The sequence below is a fragment of the Cupressus sempervirens genome, chromosome 8 (assembly GCF_028749045.1).
Source record: "Cupressus sempervirens isolate cs-2001-9-10 chromosome 8, ASM2874904v1, whole genome shotgun sequence".
NCBI lineage: Eukaryota > Viridiplantae > Streptophyta > Pinopsida > Cupressales > Cupressaceae > Cupressus > Cupressus sempervirens.
In genome coordinates, this window is record NC_143125.1 from 394,615,477 (window position 1) to 394,637,814 (window position 22,338).

Below are 22,338 nucleotides of genomic sequence, written 5' to 3' on the forward strand. Positions count from 1 at the left end.
CATGTTTTTTACCAATGGTTTGCTACTATTTCTAAGGGTAAAGCTATCAGTGGTGGGATCAATCCCTTGATGGGGATCTGGTCTATCCACAAAATGTACAATAGTGTGAATGTGGCCTTCCTTGTCATGAAGTGGAAGATGAAGGTAGGACTCTACCACCTCTCTATCAATGTGGTCATGACTACATTATGCACTCTCAACAGTGATAATAGAAGTACAGACTCTAACCCATAGAGCACTACTTGACCTCACTCAACATTTGTTAATTTCCTTGCTAGATCCATCGTGTCAGGCCATCACTTTTATAATCTAAATGACATAATCCTCTTCATTCTATGATTAGCTCTTCGAGTCCCCCCATTTAACCTTATTGACTACCATTACCACAATTCCCTATAGAGAGATATTCCTTTGTGCCCTCCATTTGATCATCCTCATAGACAATTATTAATGGATCAACATCTGCACAAATGATGATCCATCGATTATCATTTTCACCCCAATGGGTTTTTCCGCCTATTATCTACCTTAAAATGAAACATTAAATACAAAATTTAATGCAAATACGAGGTAAGTATGGGGTACATACTAATGATCCTACACCAATTGGTCTTTGGTACATGTTACTAATCATACTAATGATTAGCTCTCTAAGATGTTGTCTCTCCATTGTACCTACCATTTTGTTATGTTTCTTTGGATTTTTAACTTTAAGTGTTTGAAAAAACCCGTATAGGTTTTTCGCTTATTAAATTCCTCAAAATGAAGCATTAAATGCAAAAAATTATGCAAATACAAGGTAAAGATGGGGTACATACCGATGGCCCTACAACAACTGGTCTTTGGTGGGTCAACAACTCGCTTTACAAGATGTAATCTCTCCATTGCATGTGCCATTTTTTCTATTTCTTTGGATTTTTAACTCTAAGTGTTTGAAAAAACCCTTCTTGGAGACTATTTATAGGCTCTGAGCTCTATTTTCCATCTCAGTCCCCATTTTCTTCGTTGTTTTCCCCATTTTATTTGACAAGTCAATACATTGTCCAATTCATCTTCTTTTTTCCTACTTTTCCTCCCCATAACCCTTTTGAAGAAAATTGCTCAAAATTTATCTTTTGCACCATTTTCTTGAGGGGGTGCACTCCTTCGTCACCATTGCTCCATCATAACTTTTAAGTCCTCTTTTCTCTCCAGGGCATCTTTTTCTTTTTTCCTTTGATGTGATGTCATTTTCGACACCCCATCAAAGATGGGCAAAATGTAGACACCTAAAATTTTCCTATGTTTTTCAACAAAAAATAAATTTTATTCAACTAATATTCTTTAGTGATAATATAATAAATTAGTATTGTTGCTTTCTTCTATTTATTTAATTAAATAAATTTACTTCCTAAAGTATTTATATTTAATTTAATATATGTTTCCTCCATATATATTTTTTTAAAATATATTAATATCTTCACATGCCTAATTCTTCTAAACCATGATTAAATTAAATTTTATTTAATTTAATCCTAATCTAAGCTTGAATGCTACCCTACCTATATCATTTTTATCCTAGTAAGCCTACTCACTAGTTATCCAAGATTAATTAGGCTAATTTTTGGATTCCAACACCCATTAGTCCTAATTGTTTTGTTACATGTGTGACCAAATTTTCAAAAAGTACATTTTAAAAAATTGCCTAAAACTCCCAAACAATGCTATTTTACGACATTGATGACACTTCTCATACTCTCTAAATGTGTTTCATTAATCAAGATCTATTACATGTGTACTTGAAGTACAAATTGACCCATCACATCATCTAGTTTCTCATTGCCAAATGTTAGTTTGTGGTGATTGATCAGGAAAGTACTGTACATACTTCATAAATTCTTTGGGGCTCGGGGCATTGCTTTTAATTTCTTTTTTGGGCCCTATTTTATCAGGATTTTGGGCCAACATGTAATTATTAATTATAACCCTAAAGTGGTAAAAATACTTGTATAAAAGGGCTTAGGGTTAGGGATTGTTTCATTGATGTGATGCAAAAATTGGTTCTTGTAGCGATATTGAGCTGTAAGGGATTACAAATTGTAATTAGGTTGTAATCATTGGATCGTAATAATATCGAACTTGTTGTTTGGTGGACGTAGCCTAGGGATTGAGTGAACCACATTAAATCTTGGTGTCTTGTGTTCTTTTCTGTGTGATCTATTATTTTTTGATATTGTTTATATTGCATGTAATTGTTATTTATGTCTGTGGTTTAATCCTAACACCAAACCTATGTGGCTCTTATGTGGATGCCACTTCAATGCCACATTGCCCAAGCTCCTTTGAAATCCTATCAAATAAGAGCCTTGCCAAGAGCAAATCATCCATTGCTTGCATGTAGTAATATTATACTAGTATGCTTAGAGCTATTTTTCATCATTACATAATAATTTCATAGTGTTAGTTTGCTAAATCTCTTATGCATTCATTGCTAACTTATTTGGTAGTGCATGCATTCATTTGGTCATTATTTTTTTGTTTGCATTCACTAATCGAAAAAATCTTAGTTGCATTCATCGACTTCCTACATTGCCATTAAATGCTTGAGGCCAGTTCTATATAACTAGTCCTTGAGTTCATTCAATCTATTCTCCACTAATTTGCATTTAAAGCCACTTATTATTAATCACTAATGGGATTTAAATTTATTGTGTCGAGGGGATCACACGTATAAATATCCAAGAGTAAATGAAAGAAGTATATGGTACACTTATTTTAAGCTCATAAGAGGTTGTGGTTTTCAAGTTTTGTGTAGGTCATGCTTTTATATACTAACATGATTTTAAACTAATATGACTTGAATATCTTGTTTTTCCTAATATTTGCATGTTTAAGCCTATCCACATAGATACAACTTCAACCACATACAAATCTTCTTACTAGATTTGCAAAACAATTATATCCTAGAGACAAACAAAGCGACTCATCCTTACAACATGGTCCTTGTTTGGAACTAGCTATTGTTCCATCTATTGTGCTTGATGTGACATTTCAATATAATCATAAAATAAATTTAAAAAATATATAAATAAACTAAATTTATTTACGCTGAAGGGAACATTGAGATATAAGATAATAATTAGTTTCTTAAGACCAACATTTGTACATTATTTTAATAATTATCTAAAGTCTTTAATTAAACACAACAAAATGAAAAAAAATGTGATAGGATGACAATAATAAATGAGAGGATAAAAGATAAAGAAAATTGATCCAAAACCACTTTAAAATGACTAAAAATCAATTTTAAAAAAGGCCAAAATTGATCAACGACCCAAAATATGACTAAAAGGGAGAGCTAGAGGTGTTGATCATTTTTAGGTGTCTACTAATTAAATGTGCCAACTAGGTAAAATAACTTCCAATGCATTGACTCATCTTCCATTGATATTATTAAGGTTCTAATTCTAATTTTAGTAAGCCTAGGTCAAATGTTTAGGGTATGAAGTTTAATTTGTTGTTTTATGAGGCTTATCCATAAAATACCATTTATAACATAAACTATAAATGTTTAATCTTGGTATGTATAATTGTTAACCTCAAAAAGTTCTTCCATCCCTTGATTTGGTTTGCTAGTAGTATACCCACCTTCGTAGTTTTATTTAGGGCTTTAAATTTGAATAATATCTTTTTCTTCAACCTATTCGAACCCTTATATAAGGATATCAAAACTCAATCCAACATTTGACTCTTATTGAGATATTGGCTTGTTTAATGTCCTTATGTAATATATTCTTTCTTTTTTGGTGGTGGACAAGAAAAAAAGGCCCTCTAATCTTAAAGATGCCATAACTTCAACTATGGTGTTTTTTTGGTTAGAGATAATTTAATCTTTATTTTTATTAAATTTTTATCTTTGGAAATAAATTACATAGAACTAAAGCCCATTTAACTTTGCTTAACCTTTTCAAATTGGGACGAAAATTGAAAATTGTGCCTAGTAGAGAAAGTTAATGAAAACAAAATCTCAATAACGCATGGAATACTTATCATAAATAAGACTAATTTTTCCCTCAATCCTTTTATCTAGTGGATAGTATAAACCCAAAAATATGATGTCAAATTTTATTATTTTTTTGTTAATGATTTTCTTAGAAATAAATATAGTACTTTTAGGACAACAAACTATTTCAAAGAAGTGACCTCTAATTATTAGATACTAAGGTATAAATTTAATATTTGATATGACAGTGTGTGAGAAATATTTCGTTCTTATTTGCATGTTTAACCATGACATACACCACCTATATTAGTTAAGTGGGATTAATGTATTAAATAATATTTATTCTAATATTAATCATGTTATAAGTGTTCAATATTGTATTAAATTTAACATTTGATTTTTTATTTTTTGTCAAAGTGTCTAAAAAATGCTTCATTCTCATATCTTCTTTGAAAATAAATCAAGTCTTATATTTGAACATCACATGAAATCTTAAAGTCAAGACCATGGTGCCTTATGAGATTTTATTGGCTAAGGTGAGCTCCTTTCCATTAGAAGCTGTCGCATTGGTTCGGATGCCAAACTATTTAAAGAAAACCCAAGGTCTGGAAACACATTGTAATGCCCCGCCCAGAGATCCTTGGAAACAAGGATTCAAATCAAGCCAAGATATATATATATATATATATATATATATTTTACAAGTATGAATGCACATGACAACATCATATAGGGATCACAACGATCGCAACGGAAGACTTCAACACAATCCCGGCAACCAACGAATCTCCGAACGCCACTACCTAACTGACACACCCAACAAAAGCCAACAACCACCACAACAAGATGAGGGCACAAGAAATGACCACTCATCAACAAAACACCAAGCTGGGGTAAAATGCAGAATCCCGAAATTTGGCTAAGCCTGAAAACCTGAAGCCCTGAAAATTGGCTAAGTCTGGATTTCTGAAGCCCTGAAATTTCCTAGAATCCATAACTTATCTTTGAGAGGTCTAAAACCTATCTCAAACAATTTGTCACATATATTAAAATATATCTTAACAACTTATACTTAAACGATATATTTTAAACCCTAAAGGACTACAACAGAAACCCAAAAACTGAATTTCAAAAGAAACCTCCTGAATTCAAAATGCAACAACATAGGCTCCAAGAACACCCAAAAGGGTATCCAAAACCACTCTAAAAAAGATCGGATCACGAAAAAAAGTGCCCGCTGATGGCACGCGTAGGTTTTTCACAAAAATCGTGCGACACTTTTTACTAAGGGAGGGCGACACTTCTCCCTTACTGAGTATGACACTTCTCAAGAAGGCGTGCGATACTGGAAAAGTATCGCACGACATTTCTCATAAAGTCGTGCGACACTCTTCCAGTGTCGTACGACACTTCTCCAGTAATGTGTGCGACACTTTATAGTATCGTACGACATTCTTTCTATGGGCATGCAATACTTTATCAGTGTTGCACAATGCTGAACAAATGTCGCCCATAGAAAGTAAAAACACTTCCAGAACTCAAAAATGGGGAAAAAACGACAAAAGAACCTCCACACCGGGGAGTACCGGATCCACGAAGGCTCGAGGAATGAACACTCGAGCACAAGAACAACACAGCAAGGAGAACATCTATCCATCTAAACTATAGTAGCAAAGAACACACTGAAATAAACATCGCAGAGAACAAAAGTAACATCGCAATGAACATAAATACATCTCAGGAACAAAACAACCAAACTAAGTACGCGGTTCCTCCCAACCGTCAATAGCATCATAAGACCATCGTGGGTCCTAGCCATCCCCTGCGCATAACATCCCAAGCCACTGACCAGATCGTCAGTACTGTCATAATAGGGATGTCACTACTAAAACATGCAACAATATAAGCATAAGGAAATCTAACATGCTAGTAGTAAAGCATAAAGATAATCCTACAGTAGATAACATCACCTATCACATGCTAAACAACAGTAAGCAATAGATATACTACTAAATCAAATAACATCATATAATCATATGCTAAACATCATGATAAGGGAATGCGTCAAGTAAACTAACATCATCTAAACATGATCTACAAGCATCCCAATGAAAGCATAAATCACAAGAAAGCATACTCCGGAACCCAAAGTACCAAGTGAAAACATCCAGCAATGGTCGCACTAGGATAAGAGATTGTCTCTGTACACCGATCCCTAGCAGTGGTGAAGGTAGCTACGCCTCCCAACCACGTGGCACCCATAGGTCCACACCCGCCGTGCTGATGGAGATAATGATCCAACCACAAACACACATAAAGCACAACATCCAAGGCTAACACTCACGCCAGAAAGTATGATGGCTGCAACCAAGAACCTAAGACAATGCAAGGAGTACAGGTCCTAGTCAGACACTCAAAAGGCTGCTAAGTAGGGGTTGACATCATTGAGAGTCGCTTGGCATCGACAAGCCCAAGCTAATATAGGCAGCTACTATTCTCAACAAAAGGCGCACAACCTAGGGCAGCTACTCTTTTTTGATTATCTTGTATTTATTACCACCCAAAGTTTTAATTTAATTATCACTTATATAAAACTTCCTCTGCCAACCGGGAAGTAGTCACCAGGTTATAGGATAGAAGCCCCCTCCATATGCTACCCTACCCTACCCATGCTCATCTTACGACAAGTGCCTGTGGGCATGCATACTCCCATCCCAACCCCAATGATCATAACTTCCAGCAAATCCACGGAAGATCGGGCCTCGCAAGTCACCCAACAAATGTACGCGTACGTACTCGTGTGTGGCGCACCACCATCACGAAGATCATAACACAAGGACAGGAATGAGAACACAATGCAAAGAAAACACCCAACTGAAAGCAACACGGGAAGGACGAATTCTACAGGAATCCCAAAGCCAATAAAATCATACATCATGAAATCACTCAATCGGCCTCAATCTGAGAGTATGGATTCTACACGAATCCCAATGATGAACAAGACCAAAAGACATGAACTTACTCAACCGGCCTCAATCTGAGAGTATGGATTCTACATGAATCCCAATGTCCATGAAACAAGGCAAAGGTCCAAAAGAAAACCATAACGAGTATAAAATCACTCAACCGAACACAACGTCGGGAGTACGGATGCAACACGCATCTCAATGCAACATAAAAGTGCAAAAGTGGTCTGACTGATATCCAAACGGATCATCCAAGTCCACGACCCACATTGTGCCAAGAAAACTTGAGAAAATAGGGTAGCACGCAAAACGAGGTAAAAATTTCAAAATTTTGGAAAACTACAAAATTAAAACCCATTTGGCCTTTAGGTTTAAAAACCCCAAAAATCCAAAAATAAATGAAATCGGACACCGTATGCAAAAACGGCCAGCATAACAGCGCAAAACTCCAAACCCTCATCCCAAAAAATAAGGAAATGTTCATACCCGCCCAACCGGGTAGAACTAACATACAGAAACAGAGGGGAACACTAGTTCTCATCCTCCAAACAAACGACTACCAAAAATAGAAGCAGAAATGGAGCAGAAACAATAAAACGGGAAAGCCCTACCTCACAGCCAAAAGGGCAAAACGGGAATCTGAACCATAAAATAAATATCCTGCAGAAGTAGCTGAAAATTGTGACAATCCAAGGTTTCCCCGAGTTGGATCCAACGAGCCCAACGTCGCGACAATCCCACGCCCGTAGCTCCCACAACGAACAAAACAGTAAATCCTCACGAAGAGGATTTTGGGTTTTACTCTCCAACTTTCCAATTTGAAAGTGAGAAGTGAGGAATTAAATTCCTTTTGGATACTTATTCACTTTTTGGGTGAATAATCGATTAGGGCATTTAACCAGCCAATCCAGTTAAACCCCGAATCGACCCAAATGAAAACAGGCTATTCCTATAAATAGGAATTCATCTATGGCAAAGCTGCCAGAAATTAAAATAAAACAATTAAAAAGCCCGAAAACCCAAAAACACCTAAATCTCCTAAACAACTTTCGCGACAAAGCGAAACACTAAATGCACAGACACGCTTACTGGTCTAATCACATAATGCAAATGAGTTCGGATTTAATAATCACCAAAAGGTTTAAATTAAACATTTAATAAAGGATACGTCAGCCATATAAGGACGACATTGGTAAAATATGAATGGCTGAATCACTAACTCCATGTGCCACTGCCAGGGATATAAATCCTGCACACTAAACAACACGATCAAGTGCAATTGCATATAATAACATAGCCGAGGCAATAAATGCATTAAATCACCTAATTTAACCATTTATTTAATTATATTAAAATAATCTATTTACATTACTCACATTCGCATAAAGCATAACAACGCAGGAATGAAGTAAATAACCATAGCATTAAATCCATCACATAACATAATCAGAGGTATGTCCAAATACCAGATAACCAGATATCATCATAAAACACACTGTCATCTCAAAATGGCATCATCATGCAATATGATTAACTAAACAGCATAGTAGTCTAATATCTATGATACTGGAATCAAAGAGTAACATTTGACCCTCAGGTCATCTCAAATGTAAACATAACATGAGTAACAAATATCTCTCTAATCAGAAATATAACAAGGTAAATGTTCGCAACAAATAACCAAAATAATCCCACATGAACAATCCATTTAATTACTTACGCATTAAATAAGGCACTTAAAACACATAAGCGAACACAGTAAAAAACATGACTAACCACTGCTACAGGAGCCTAGTCCAGTGTAGCATGGTAAAAGTACACAGTGCAATCTCTGCACACATCTCAGGGTAATCATAGAACAACCTCACGATACCACATCGATCCTGGTAACCACTGGCACAAACCTCAGTGAACCAAAAATCACATCATAATCTCATAGATCAGTCAAAAGCATAAATAAAGCAACTGATACAAAAATATAAATCCAAACACCTCGACGGTGTAGACCACTCAGGGTCACAATCATGATCCATCACAACAAAAGATTAGCAAGGTTGCATCCATCAGGACGACTTACAAAAGTCAAATGGGAGAGGCACTGCACACATCGTTGGCTAAAGGTAGTCGTAGATGAAAAACTTGTCAGGTGAAAAAGCACATGGATGAAGCAAAATGACAAGTGGATGCGAAAATGGGATATCAACATCCATACTTGCCCAGATAGTATTAAAGAAATAAAGAAGCTTGTCATAAAAAAAATTCGCAATATCTTATGGACAAGGCACATGGGACATAATTTTTTTTTTTATTGCATTAAAGAATTTAACCCCACTTCTAGTCATGATGAAAAGGCCTATATAAGAGCACCTATTAATTGGAGAGCAAAAATGCTGATAGCGCAAATCTGAACTAGTTCACATCGACTGTGATGTGAAACTGGTAGATGGCAAGTTTTAAAAGATGAGTGGGCGGACAGAACGTGTTTATTCTGTAATATGGGAGTAGTAGAGACATAACAACACTATGTCAAAGATTGCCTGACATATAGTGACATCAGATTTGGTTATACAGAGATATTATAGAACAGGGACTTGAACTACTTATTCGAGGAGGATCAAGTGAAGAGAACAACGACTCTGATTATCAAACTTCAATGACAAAGAGACAAAGTTAGCCAAAACTCTGTAGCTAGATTAGTTCCACTCCTACCTTAGGGGGTGATCATGTGGGTCCCATGGACTACTTTAACCTTGTCGACATCATTAAAATCTATCATATCATATCATACTTTTATTAATGTATTAATGTGACATCACATCATTTATTAGATTACATTTTATTTAATTAAAAAGATTCATCATTAATACTAACTACTTTAAAATTACACTTATTTATATAATATTTGTAATATTATATTAAATATCAAAATTAATAAAATTACTGAATAATTAAATAAATCTATAATATAGAACCCAAATGGCCGAGTACATGGGAAGAGTGGATAGAAAGTGAGGAAGAAGAAAGGGGAAAGGAAATCATGTGATATAATTTGAACCTTATCCCTGCCCTATCTAAGTGGGTGGAAAGAGGTAACTAGGAGAGCGATAAAGATGCCTCCGTTTCCTGCGCACATTGAGCAGAGGTATTAGGGACTCTTAAGTCCTACAAAGACAGAATCAAATTGAAAGGGGAAAACCTTCACACGAACAATGAACGATGAACAATGGACAATGATGGCCGACTACTATAGGTGAGCAAAGACGAATGAGAAAGCAGCGCGTAGAGAGGTTGTGCCAGGTATGGTCGTTGGAAAATAGAAAAATAGATTTTGATGAGTCATTGAGCTCGACCACGAAAGGCTGTATCCAACTTTTTCTACGACACACGTCTACAAAAATGTCAGCTACTCGTACTTTTAGGTTCGCATAAAAAAAAGCGCTGGTCCTTCCGTATGAGCCTGCTGCCAATTATTACGGGTTGCAAGGGGACGCGTAATGCTATGCAAATGGTACTACTGCCTAGAACCTTCTCATCATTTCCTTCCACTCTGTGTAGCCATTTTACCCGTTTCGGCAAGTTGAATTCTGCGAGGGAGAGAGGTTAATAGGTTTTCACAATCACGGGTGCCCCGTTACTACGCGTTGTTTGGGAAGAGGAGTGAAAGGGGTTTTTGGGCTTTTACAAAAACGGGGCCGGTGTTTCTGTTCTTCACAGATACGCATTCTTCTACTTGCAGCTCTTGTAATGGTGATGGTGGTATCCCCTGTTTTGTTTTGGTTTTTTTCTTAAATCGACAAGTGCGGAGACTGTGAAGGGTGTTTGTGTGAGAGAGAGAGATGATTCCTCTGAGTAGCTGTTGCAGCCCCTCTCGCAAATACAAGAATTTGGGGAGAGATGAGAGCAATCGTTGGGAGGAAGAGAAGGAAATGGAGGACACCCCGATGAGGCGGGCGTCTGGTGGTGGTGGTGGTGCTGATGTGGTGTTGAATGTGGAGGATTACAACAAGGAGAGAGGAGAAGGGGGGATATGGAGGGGTTCAAGCTACGATTTCATAGGGGAGAGTGAGAAGCTAGGGCTTCCTCCCAAAAAGGGGATTTCGGCTGAGGAGAGCCGGAGTTTCGAATTCCGGGAAGGAAGGGATCCGCCGTCTAAACTGATTGGGGATTTTGTGCAGCGGGAGAGGATTTCCGGGCAGAAGTCGCTGGACATGGATTTTGATTTGGAGGAGCTGCAGGAAGGGGGGGAGAGCGGGAAGCGGAGGGAGCAGCTGTCGAGTGTTCCAGAGACGCACATATTGCATTCTCATCTCCCTTCGCCGGATGCGAGCATGAATGCACGTTCGCCATTAGCTTCTCCCAAGGTGCAGTTCGAATCTGCGGTTCAGATTGGGTCCCCTGTTCACGAAGGGGGGCCGCGCTACAGCCCGAAGGAGGACATCAAGGAGAGGAGCAGCGGGCGAAAGAAGTCTGGAATCGATGAGGTGGATGTGGTGAGGTGTTCGGGCAGGGCATCGCCCAATCTGAATCGCTTGCGGACGAAAACGAAGTCGCGGCTGATTGATCCGCCGCAGTTTCAGAACCATGCAGGGGAATCCGCTTCCGAGATGCCCTTCGCTAGCAGACGCCGTTCCGGTCAGCTGAAATCTGGGCAGCTCAAGTCGGGCATGATCGGGAAGAATCCGGGGATGTTGGAGAAGCTGACCGAAGAGGAGGAGGACGATCCCTTCAAGGATTGTGATCTTCCGGATGAGTATAAGAGGGCTAAATGGGGTTTCCTGGGGCTTTTTCAGTGGCTTAGCTTTTTTGTAATTGTGGGCGCCTTTGTTTGCAGCCTGACGCTTGATTATCTGCAGAGGAGGACCGTGTGGGATCTGCATCTGTGGAAATGGTGCCTCCTGGTGCTTGTTCTGTTTTGTGGGAGGCTCGTTTCTGGGTGGGTCATTCGTATTGTTGTCTTCTTCGTGGAGAGGAACTTTCTGCTAAGGAAGAGAGTCCTTTATTTCGTGTATGGGTTGAGGAAAGCGGTGCAGAATTGTCTGTGGTTGGGGCTTGTTCTTCTGGCCTGGCATTATCTCTTCGACAAGAAGGTAGAGAGGGAGACCAAGAGTAAGTCCCTGCGTTATGTTAACAAGATACTGGTCTGTATGCTGGTGGGTACATTAATATGGCTTGTCAAGACACTGCTGGTGAAAGTTTTGGCATCCTCGTTTCATGTGAGTACCTTTTTCGATCGGATTCAAGAGTCTCTGTTCAACCAGTATGTGCTGGAAACCCTATCTGGGCCTCCATTGGTTGAGATCGAGCAGTGCAACAAGGAGGAGGAGAAGCTAATGGCGGAGGTAGCACAGATGAAAGAGGCAGGGGCTAAGATTGGCATTGATCTGAAGAACATTTCCAAGAGCGGATTGCTCAAGTCGGGAGCTACGACTCCAAGAAGTGGGATGATCGGGAAGAGCGGGCGTTCCATGGGGCTTCGATCAGAGAACACCAAACAGCAGAATGAGGCAATCAGCATCGACCACTTGCACAAGCTGAACCAGAAGAACATCTCGGCATGGAACATGAAGAGGCTGATGAACATTGTGAGGCATGGAGTTCTCTCCACTCTCGACGAGTCCTTCCAGAACACGGCCACGGATGACGAGTCTATGACGCAGATAAGAAGCGAGTGGGAGGCCAAAGCTGCTGCCAAAAAGATTTTTAGAAATGTTGCCCAGCCGCGTGCCAAGTAATAATTATGCATGATGCATGCCCCTTCCCTCTTTTGCTTTCGAAATCTCTGCTTTACATGAAAAGAAACCCCCCTTTTTGTTTTCTGATGCCCTCCTAATTGTATATTCCTATGCAGGTATATAACCATTGAGGATTTGATGAGATTTCTCCAGGAGGAAGAAGCACACAAGGCAATTACCCTGTTTGAAGGGGCCCAAGATACCAATCAAGTCAGTAAAGCGGCTCTCAAAAACTGGGTGGTAATTTTCCTCAAATCCCTGCCAGGGCCAATTTTGTTTGTTGGGGTGGTGGTGGTGGGGGGATAGTGTCGAAAATCTGTCACAATTTATGCTGTACTTTAACGATTAGACGTTCTTGATGATAGATGGAGAGTGACAGATTTTCAAGTTCTCAACAGTCTCATGTAATTAGGGGCTGTGTTTTGTTGGTCGATGTTTTTTTGTTGGTCTTATCGCATTTCAAAAATGGGTTTTTTTGGACACAACAGGAAAGTCATCAAAAAAACCTTCAATTTCTTTTGATATAATTGGCGAGTATTTCAATGGATGGGCAATTGAATTGATGTGTGGCATGCAAATTTGTGGTGCAGGTGAATGTATTCAGAGAGAGAAGGGCCCTAGCCCTTACATTGAACGACACAAAGACTGCAGTGAACAAATTGCACCGAATGGTGAATGTGGCGGTTTCCTTAGTGCTCGGAGTGATCTGGTTACTGATTCTGGGGATTGCTACAACCCACATTCTCGTACTCATATCTTCCCAGTTGTTGTTGGTGGTTTTCGTGTTCGGAAACACCTGCAAGACAATATTCGAGTCCATAATCTTCCTCTTCGTAATGCATCCCTTCGACGTTGGCGACCGATGTTCAGTGGACGGCGTCCAAGTAAGCAAATTCATCGTCTTTCCTTTTCTCACTGTTTCTGAAGACCCACTTTTTCTTTTCAATGCTCTAACAGAAAATACTGACGTTTATGTTTTATTTCGCTGTAGATGGTTGTGGAGGAGATGAACATTCTGACAACAGTGTTCTTGAGGTACGACAACGAGAAGATTTGGTATCCCAATTCAATACTGGCGACAAAACCCATCAGCAACTTCTACAGGAGCCCTGACATGGGCGACGCGGTGGAATTCACCATTCACATTGCAACCCCCAAGGAGAAGGTCGACATTATGAAAGAGCGGATCAAAAGGTAAGTGTGATAATGGGGTTTGCAAATGTGATTTGAATCTCACTCACAGCAGTTGTTACTTAGAAGATTTGTTCACCTCCATACAGACAAGTGTAGGGGAGTCGTTGACGAGTGTGTGATGTGTGATTGAGCAGGTACGTGGACAACAAGGTGGAGCACTGGTATCCGAATCCGCTGATAGTGGTGAAGGACATAGAGGACATGAACAAGATGAAGATGGCGGTGTGGCTGCAGCACAAGATGAATCATCAGGACATGGGGGAGAAGTGGCTGCGCAGGTCTCACCTCGTGGAGGAGATGATCAGCATATTCAGGGATCTCGACATCGAGTACCGCATGTTACCAATGGACATCAACATCCGGAAGCTCCCCACGCCCGCGCTCGTCTCCAACCGGATGCCTTCCACGTGGATGCCGTGAAGGTCCAACGCTTGTGTGTATTACTAGATTCTACACTGATGAGGCGGATGCAATGAATATATGGCATCAGGTGGTATGCTGTCGGAACATATTTGCGGGATACACCTGTGGCAGCGCAACAGCTCCCACACACCCACCTTCCTCCATCTCTTTCCAACAATTCTTTTCATTTTTTTTAAAGAAAAGATTGGGTTACACTTATCCATCAACGTATCATATATTAACGGTCACGATCGCTTAAATTTGCACTCCCCATCATATCATATATTAACATTAAGGTCAAATTTGCATACATTGCATTTTCCCATTAGTGGACTTTTTATATTAGCGTCTAATTTTTTATTTTGGATTTCTTTTGATGTGGCCCTCTTATCACACATATTAACATAAATAAAAGGTCAAAATTGCATACCTTGCATATTCCTATTAGTGTACATTTTAATGTGTGTTATTTTACTTTGTGAGATTTCTCTTGTTGCGCTTGTCTTGTCATATATCATATATTAATGTAAAGGTCAAAAATTATATACCTTCACTTTCCCATTAATCTTGGGCTTGGAGCTTCACTTGACTTTGGTTAGTCCTATTTGTCTTGGGTTGTGGACTTGTTTTTGTGTAGTTTGTCACCTTGTGCGAGTTTTAGAATTTGACACTTTGTGCGAGTGTTAGCATGTGATAGCTGATTTTTTATATACTAGAACTTGTCGAGGTCGAAGGGATTAGTTGATTTCTTGTCACTTTGTGTGAGTGTTCGAATTTGACACTTTGTGCGAGTGGGAGTATGTAATGGTTTATTTTATATAAAATATTATATACTACGATTAGTTGAGGTTGAAGGGAAAAGTGAATAGGAAATAATTATTAGGTTTTTGATATATTGTGTTTTTTTATTAATTGATTTTATAATGGAAAATAAGTTTTTATAAGTTGATAAGGTTTAGAGCAAAAACAAAATAGATATACGACGTTTTAAAATTTGAAGATTAAATTAGACTATAAATAAAGCAAACTAATAGGTAGTTTTTCTATAAAGAGGTTTGTCAATGGGCGTACTTCAAAAAATTATGTTTTGTGCTTTGTTTCGAGACAAGTTTTTAGGTATAGATTATATTTATATAAGTTCATAATCCATAAAATTAATAATATGAAATTCTATATTGAAAACCTATATTATATAGCAAAGCATTAAAATGGATGGATTGTAGAGAAATTAAGGGCATAATTGAGAAGACAATGACATTATTTGGATGTAAGCAAATATATTTTCAACTTGGGATTGCATTTGTAGAATGCCTTTAGATATATTTATTTGTTGAGTTTGACTCATTTTCATTTGTATTTGTAAATATATTTGGGATTTTAATTTGGACACATGGTTTAAAGAAAATATCTTAGAATTATTGAGATCTAAGCTACAACTTGCTTGAAAATCAAGTACATTTTAATTAGCTTATTTTGTTCTCAATTTTATTCTAAATTATGCAGTTAAGAGGTAAACAATTGTTTTTCTCCTAGAGTTTTATTTTCCCTTCCATTGAGTGTGGTGTTAAAGATTTCAAATTGAGTTTTTTTCCTTTAAAATCTTTACTTGAAATTTGTGAAGTTTGAGGAGGTCAACAAAATAGTATATTTAGATGGCAACATTTAAGATTTTACAGTTTATTTGTGAAGACGATTTTTTTTATCGACATTATGAAATGTGATTTTTTGGAATAATGAACTTTGGTGTAGATATATGGTCTTTCTTAATTATTATTAATAATAAACAATTACAATATAAATAGTTTATTTGCTTAATTTTCATCCATAGCTATTGGTTATATGTAGTTTTATGCTATTTGGCTATTTATGGGTTGCATTACTAGTATAGGATGGTCATGATGCCAATATTTAATTATGGTAGGGTAGATGGAATAGGTAGAAAACTTGTGCACCACAATTGCACCTTCACATTTTGTATTTTAACGTGAGTTATTTATCTTAATAGTTGCATTGAGTTTTGACAATTTGTCTTCCTGAAATAGTGTTAGGGTTGATGGTTTTAATTCCCTTCTCAAAACTATTCCAATACTTAGAGGTTGGCACGTGGTTGGCCACCTCCATCAACCAATGCTAAACCACACATAAATCCTAAAGCACATTCCAATCCTCTTGATTACCATGATAAGCTTGGTGCTGATGAATTATTAGATTGGATATCTGAATTGGACAAATATTTTGAGTATGAAAGTACACCAATTGATAAGAGGTTGAAGATAACAACTACAAAGTTGGAAGGACATGCATCTCTTTGATGGGAATATTTGCAAATTGGTAGACAAAGAAGACGACAAATAAAGATCAAGACTTGAGATAAGGTGATTGGTAAGTTGGTTTGTTAAAAAAATGTAAAATTTGAAGCAAAAGGATATGATCGTGAAAGAGTATATTGTAGAATTCTACAAGTTAGATATCAAATTTAGTCATATATTGATGGTGAAGTAGAAAAGATTGTGAGATGCTTGAATAGTTTGAGGGTTTCTATCCAAGATGAGGTTAGCTTGGTCAAGATGAAAATAGTATTGAAGAAGCATACCAATTTGTACTAAAGATAGAGGAAAAGTTGAACGAAAGATAAAGAAGCAGAGGTAGATCTTATGGTGAAAGTAGCTGATCACAATCAAGTAGTACAAATCAAGACAAAGGAAAATTAGAATGGAAAGATGAAATCTAATAGGTAAGTAGAGGTCACTATTCAAGAAGTAATTATATTGGTTACTCTTGAATAATAATAGTAAGAGGGAAGATAAAACTTAGTTTAAAGGCACTTGTTTTAAATGTGGATAAGGTTATACAACCTTTGAATGTCATAATTATAACAAGAAGGCATGTAGCAATAGGAAAAATGCATTAGTACATGAATATGCACCTAATAGGCCTAAATGAGAAAATTTGATGGTTAGAAGAACATTATGGAATAAATAAATGGTTGAAGAGCTAGTATTGAGGAATTTTTTTCAAGACTAGATGTAAGGTCACAGGTAAATATTGCAAAGTAATGATTGATAATGGAAGTTCTACTAATTTGGCATATGAAGAATTGGTTACAAAGTTATGGTTACTAAGATTCAAGCACCCTAATCCTTATCACATTGCTTGGATCAGGGATGAGCATAAATTACTAGTAAGTGAACAATATCTTGTGAAAGTTAAGATTGGAACATATTATGATGAAATCTTGTGTGATATTATGCCTACAGATTATTGTTACATCTTGTTTGGTAGACCATGGATGATAGACAAGCTTTGCATGTTGGAAGGTTGAATTAATATACAATTTGGACCAATGAGAAGAGACAAGTTTTATTGTCTTTGATAGAGGAACCTAAAGATGATCACTGTACTATTGTTAGGGTATGTTTGGTTAAAGGAAACCAGTTCATTAGGGATTTTTATAAGGGAGTAATGTATTTTTACTTGATTCCTAGAAAGTCAGAAAAGAAAATTGAGAATGAACAAGAAGTTGAAGTTGAAGCACTCTTATCAGATTTCCAAGATATTATCTCAAATAATGTACTTGATGGATTACCATCAATTAGAAGTATTAGTCATTACATGGATCTTATACCTAAAGCTAGCTTTCCTAACAAAGCACCACATAGACACCTGCATAATATGATGGATTGAATAGACAAGTCCAAGAATTATCATAGGAAGGTTTGATCAGAGAAAGTTTGAGTCATTGTGTAGTACCTGTAGTATTGACACCTAAGAAGAATGGAGAATATGTAATGATTCCAAGGTTATAAATAGGATAACAATAAAATATAGTTTCTCATTTCCTAAGATGGACAATATAATAGATCACACAAAAACAAAACACAAGACACCAAGATTTAATGCGGTTCACCCAATCCTTGGGCTACATCCACCAAATAGCAAGTCCAATATTATTACGATCCAGTGATTACAACCTGATTACAATCTGTAATCCCTTACAAATCAAAACTGTCGCAAGAACCAATTTTTGCATCACCCACAACGAAACAATCCCTAACCTTAAGCCCTTTTGTACAAGTATTTTTACCGCTTTAGGGTTATAATTGATAATTACATGTCAGTCCAAAATCTCGATAAAATAGGGCCCAATTTTTTTTGAAGTATGTACATTACTTCCCTGATCAGTCACCACAAACTAACGATCTCCCACTTGGGGACTGATTAGACTCCACACTAGACAACAATCTCCCACTTGGAGACTGATCCTGTAGCAATACACTACCACATGGGGATCCCACTAGATCAAACCACCCTGAAATTTGTTGTTCTTTTATTCCTATTCTGTCTAGAAGATCAATCGAAGCTGAAGAGGAATTCAACTTCTCCCTTGTCACTACCTTTGTAAAGATATCCGCTAGATTGTCATCTGTATGTATCTTGTCCAGCTTTAACTATCCATCATCCAAAACGGATCGAATGAAATGGTACCACAGCTGTATGTGTTTTGTCTTTTAATGCAGAGTTGAATTCGTCGCAAGATGAATGACACTCTAACTATCTATAAACAAATAATTATCCTTCTTAGGATGTCCCAATTCTTCCAAAAAGAATTGAAGCCATATCATCTCCTTAGCTACCTTTGTAGCAACAACATACTATGCCTCTGTAGTGGATAAAGCATTAACCTTCTGTAACCTAGAAACCTAGCTCACGGCTACCCCACCAACAATAAATACATAACGTGTAGTACTTCGCCTGGTATCAATATTCCCTACCAAATTTGAGTCAACATAGCCTTATAAATCAGTAGTAGAGCGCCCAAAGTGTAAACACTCATTGGATGTTTCTCTCAAATATCTGAGAATCTATTTGTTTGCATTCCAATGCTCAATTCCTGGATGACTCATATACTTGCTAATGACTCCCACTGCATGTGAAATAGCTGGCCTTGTACACACCTTAGCATACATCTATTGGATACAATTGTTCAATTGTGTGTTGTCTTTGATGTTACACAAATGTCATATTAGTCATCAGACGGAGTCTACCAAGCTCAGTTGGTCAACAAGGCAAAAGACAGTCTACCAAGCTCAGAAAGTTAACAAAGAAGGTTTACAGTGTTTACTGAGTGTTCTAAGGCTTTACCTTGTGTATTCAGTTGCTACCGAGCAAACTCGGCCATCTAGAGAAAATAGTGCAGGAAACAATTCTAAACGAGCTTTCATGGACAGTGAAGGAAATTTAGTTCTTACTGAGTTAGCTTGACAGCCAAAAGATTTTGCAGATGTTGCAATGTTAACCGAGTTAAGACAGTTAACTTAGAAAATTATTTTTGGAAGTAGTATTTACCGAGTAAGGTCGGCCAGTGAAGGATTTCATTGTTTTGTGAAATAAAGTTTATTTGTTTGAAGTAATATTTGTAGTCGACTGATGTATGGTTTATTGGTAAATGTAACTTATGAATGAGCCGACTTGATAGTCTGAATGGTATATATAAGAAGTCAAGTTACAAATTCTAAGTGTAAGTAATGGATTTGATGTAATGTGAATGAGAAGGAAGATTGATTATTGTGAAAGCAAATTTTAAAGGATGATTAGAGATCATTGAGGTGCAACAAAGCTATATTTGATCGAAAATGATCTAATAGTGTAGAATAGAGATTTGTAATAAAAAAATTCAGTTGCATCTTATTTAGATCAATTCATTGTTACTTTCTAACTATTGTAGCAGTGCTTTTAAAATCTCATAACAGAGTTGATTTAACAACCATTTTTGTAAATCCTCTAACAAGGTGACAGTTCAGTTGAATTATTCTAAAGACCTCTAGCAAGGTCACTCCTAATAGGGTGATTAAATCCTTTAATAGGGTCACACCTAATGGTGTGTATTGTAATCTTTAACAAGGTTGGCTCCTAATAGGGCTCACTTCAGAAGAGTGAAAATTGGTAGCTAGTTATTTGGTGGTTTTTTCCATATTGAGTTTTCACGTTAAATCTGGTGTCTCTCGTATTCATTTACTTTTCGATGCATGAATGCTTGAAGATTAGTAACAAGTTAATTTACCGAGTTACAGGATTTTTTTTAGTGTTTACCAAGTATCAGTAGTAACTAGTCATTTAGGACATCTAAGGGATTTGTGAATTGTTTTTGTAGTAACTGATTCACCCCCCCTCTCAGTTACTCCATCTATAATCCCAACAATTGGTATCAAAACTCTTGGTGCTTTCAGGAAAAGATTTCAAGGATCTAAACTAAAGATCAAGATGTCTTACAAGAGGGAAATTCCAAGACTTAACAGGGACAACTTCTCAGCATGGCAGGGATTGATGAGACTTCATCTGGCTTCTATTGGTGATTTAGGACTGATGTACCTTGATGAAAAATATGCAGAGCCTGCTGGTACATTATCTGTCAATGATATTGCTAAAAAGAAGACTCACAACAACATGATGATAGATATAGCATCTGCTCCGAGTTATGAAGAATTTGATGACATCAAGGATTGCAAAACTGCCTTTGAAATGTGGAACAAGCTGAAAGAGATCTATGGAGGAGATGATAATGTGAGAAGAGCCAAAGCAGAAAGTTCGAGAGGACAATTTGATCAAATGAAAATGGAAGAGGATGAAAACATTGTAAAATATGTTGAAAGAGTTAAAGCATGTGTTAGTGCAATTAAAGCATCTGAAGGAGATATCAAGGAGACAATTATAAGTAAAGTTCTTAGAACTCTACTTCCTATTTATGCAATCAGAGTCTCTACAATTCAAGCAAGAATATGTGAAGCAAATCATAAGATAAATCTAGAAGCCATAGTTGGAAGATTGACTACATCGAGCTAGACAACTATGATAATTATGTTCTAGCTGCCAAGAACATTGAATTAGCATTTGAAGCCAAGCTTTCACTCAAAGAAAAATTCAATTAGATAAATGATCCTCAGTCAGATAGTGATGAAGAATCAGAGTAGAGTTCAGACAGTGATCTTGAGGTGGTTGAAGCTTTTCTAGCAAGGAAATATTCAAGAGGCAAAGGGAAATAAAAAGGTAAGGTTCCTCTAATCTATTTTTCTTGTGAAGAAATTGAACATATTGCTGCTAGGTGCCCAAATAAGCAGAACAAGGATGAGAAGAAAGGTCACAAGTGCAATGGCAAGAAAGACTTCAAATCATTCAAGGATAAAGGTAAGAAAACATGTTTCATGGCTAAATATTCTAATGATTCTGATGAAGAAGAAGAAGAAGAAATTATTTAAATTACTGTAAAAGATGAGTCTGATAATGATGAAGAAATGGCACTCATTTCTCATAAGGGCAGAAATGATACATGGATTATAGATAGTGGTTGTTCTCATCACATGACTGGTGATAAAACTAAGTTTGAAAATTTTAAAGACTATGATGATGGCAGTGTAAAATTTGGTAACAATGAACCTTGTTGTATAAAAGGAAAAGGAAGAATCTCACTGACCAAGGAACTTGTATGTGATAATGCATATTGGGTAGAAGGACTAAAGCACAATTTGTTGAGTGTGGCACAACTACTCAATAATGGATTTAAAGTAGAATTCATGCATGAAAAAGAAAGACTGCTGGATGGCAAAGGTAAGTTGATTGGATCAAGCACTCAAACAAAAGGTAACTTGTTTTATCTTGAAGTTGGTGAATGTTCATGTTTTATTACTCAAGTTGAAGAAAGTTAGTTATGGCATAGAAGGTTATGTCATGTAAACTTTGACAACTTGGTAAAAATAAGTAAATTCAAGAAAGTAAGAGGCATTTCTAACATAAAGAAACCTGAAGTTGGTCTATGCAAGAATTGTCAAATTGGCAAAATGAGAAAGACTAGTTTTAAAAGCAAGAACTATTAGTCTGAAGAAATTCTAGAAATTGTGTATATTGATTTGTGTGGACCTATTGGTATTGAAAGTTATACTGGTGAATTTTTTTTCATTTTTTTTGTTGATGATTATTCAAGAATAACGATTGTCATGTACCTAAGCGAGAAATCAGAAGCATTTGAAAAGTTCAAATGGTATTTGGCCAGAGTAGAAAAGGAAACAGA

General features: G+C 37.0%; 1 protein-coding gene across 1 annotated transcript; it reads left to right on the top strand.

Moving 5' to 3' along the window:
• The first annotated feature begins 10,371 nt into the window (after positions 1–10,371).
• Positions 10,372–14,705, top strand: LOC149542946 (mechanosensitive ion channel protein 6-like). Its single transcript, XM_089797882.1, has 5 exons — positions 10,372–12,676; positions 12,797–12,920; positions 13,271–13,564; positions 13,672–13,874; positions 14,009–14,705. Exons 1-5 carry the CDS (start codon positions 10,785–10,787, stop codon positions 14,292–14,294), a joined length of 2,799 nt encoding a protein of 932 aa, XP_089654008.1. The 5' UTR covers positions 10,372–10,784; the 3' UTR covers positions 14,295–14,705.
• The last annotated feature ends 7,633 nt before the right edge of the window (positions 14,706–22,338 follow it).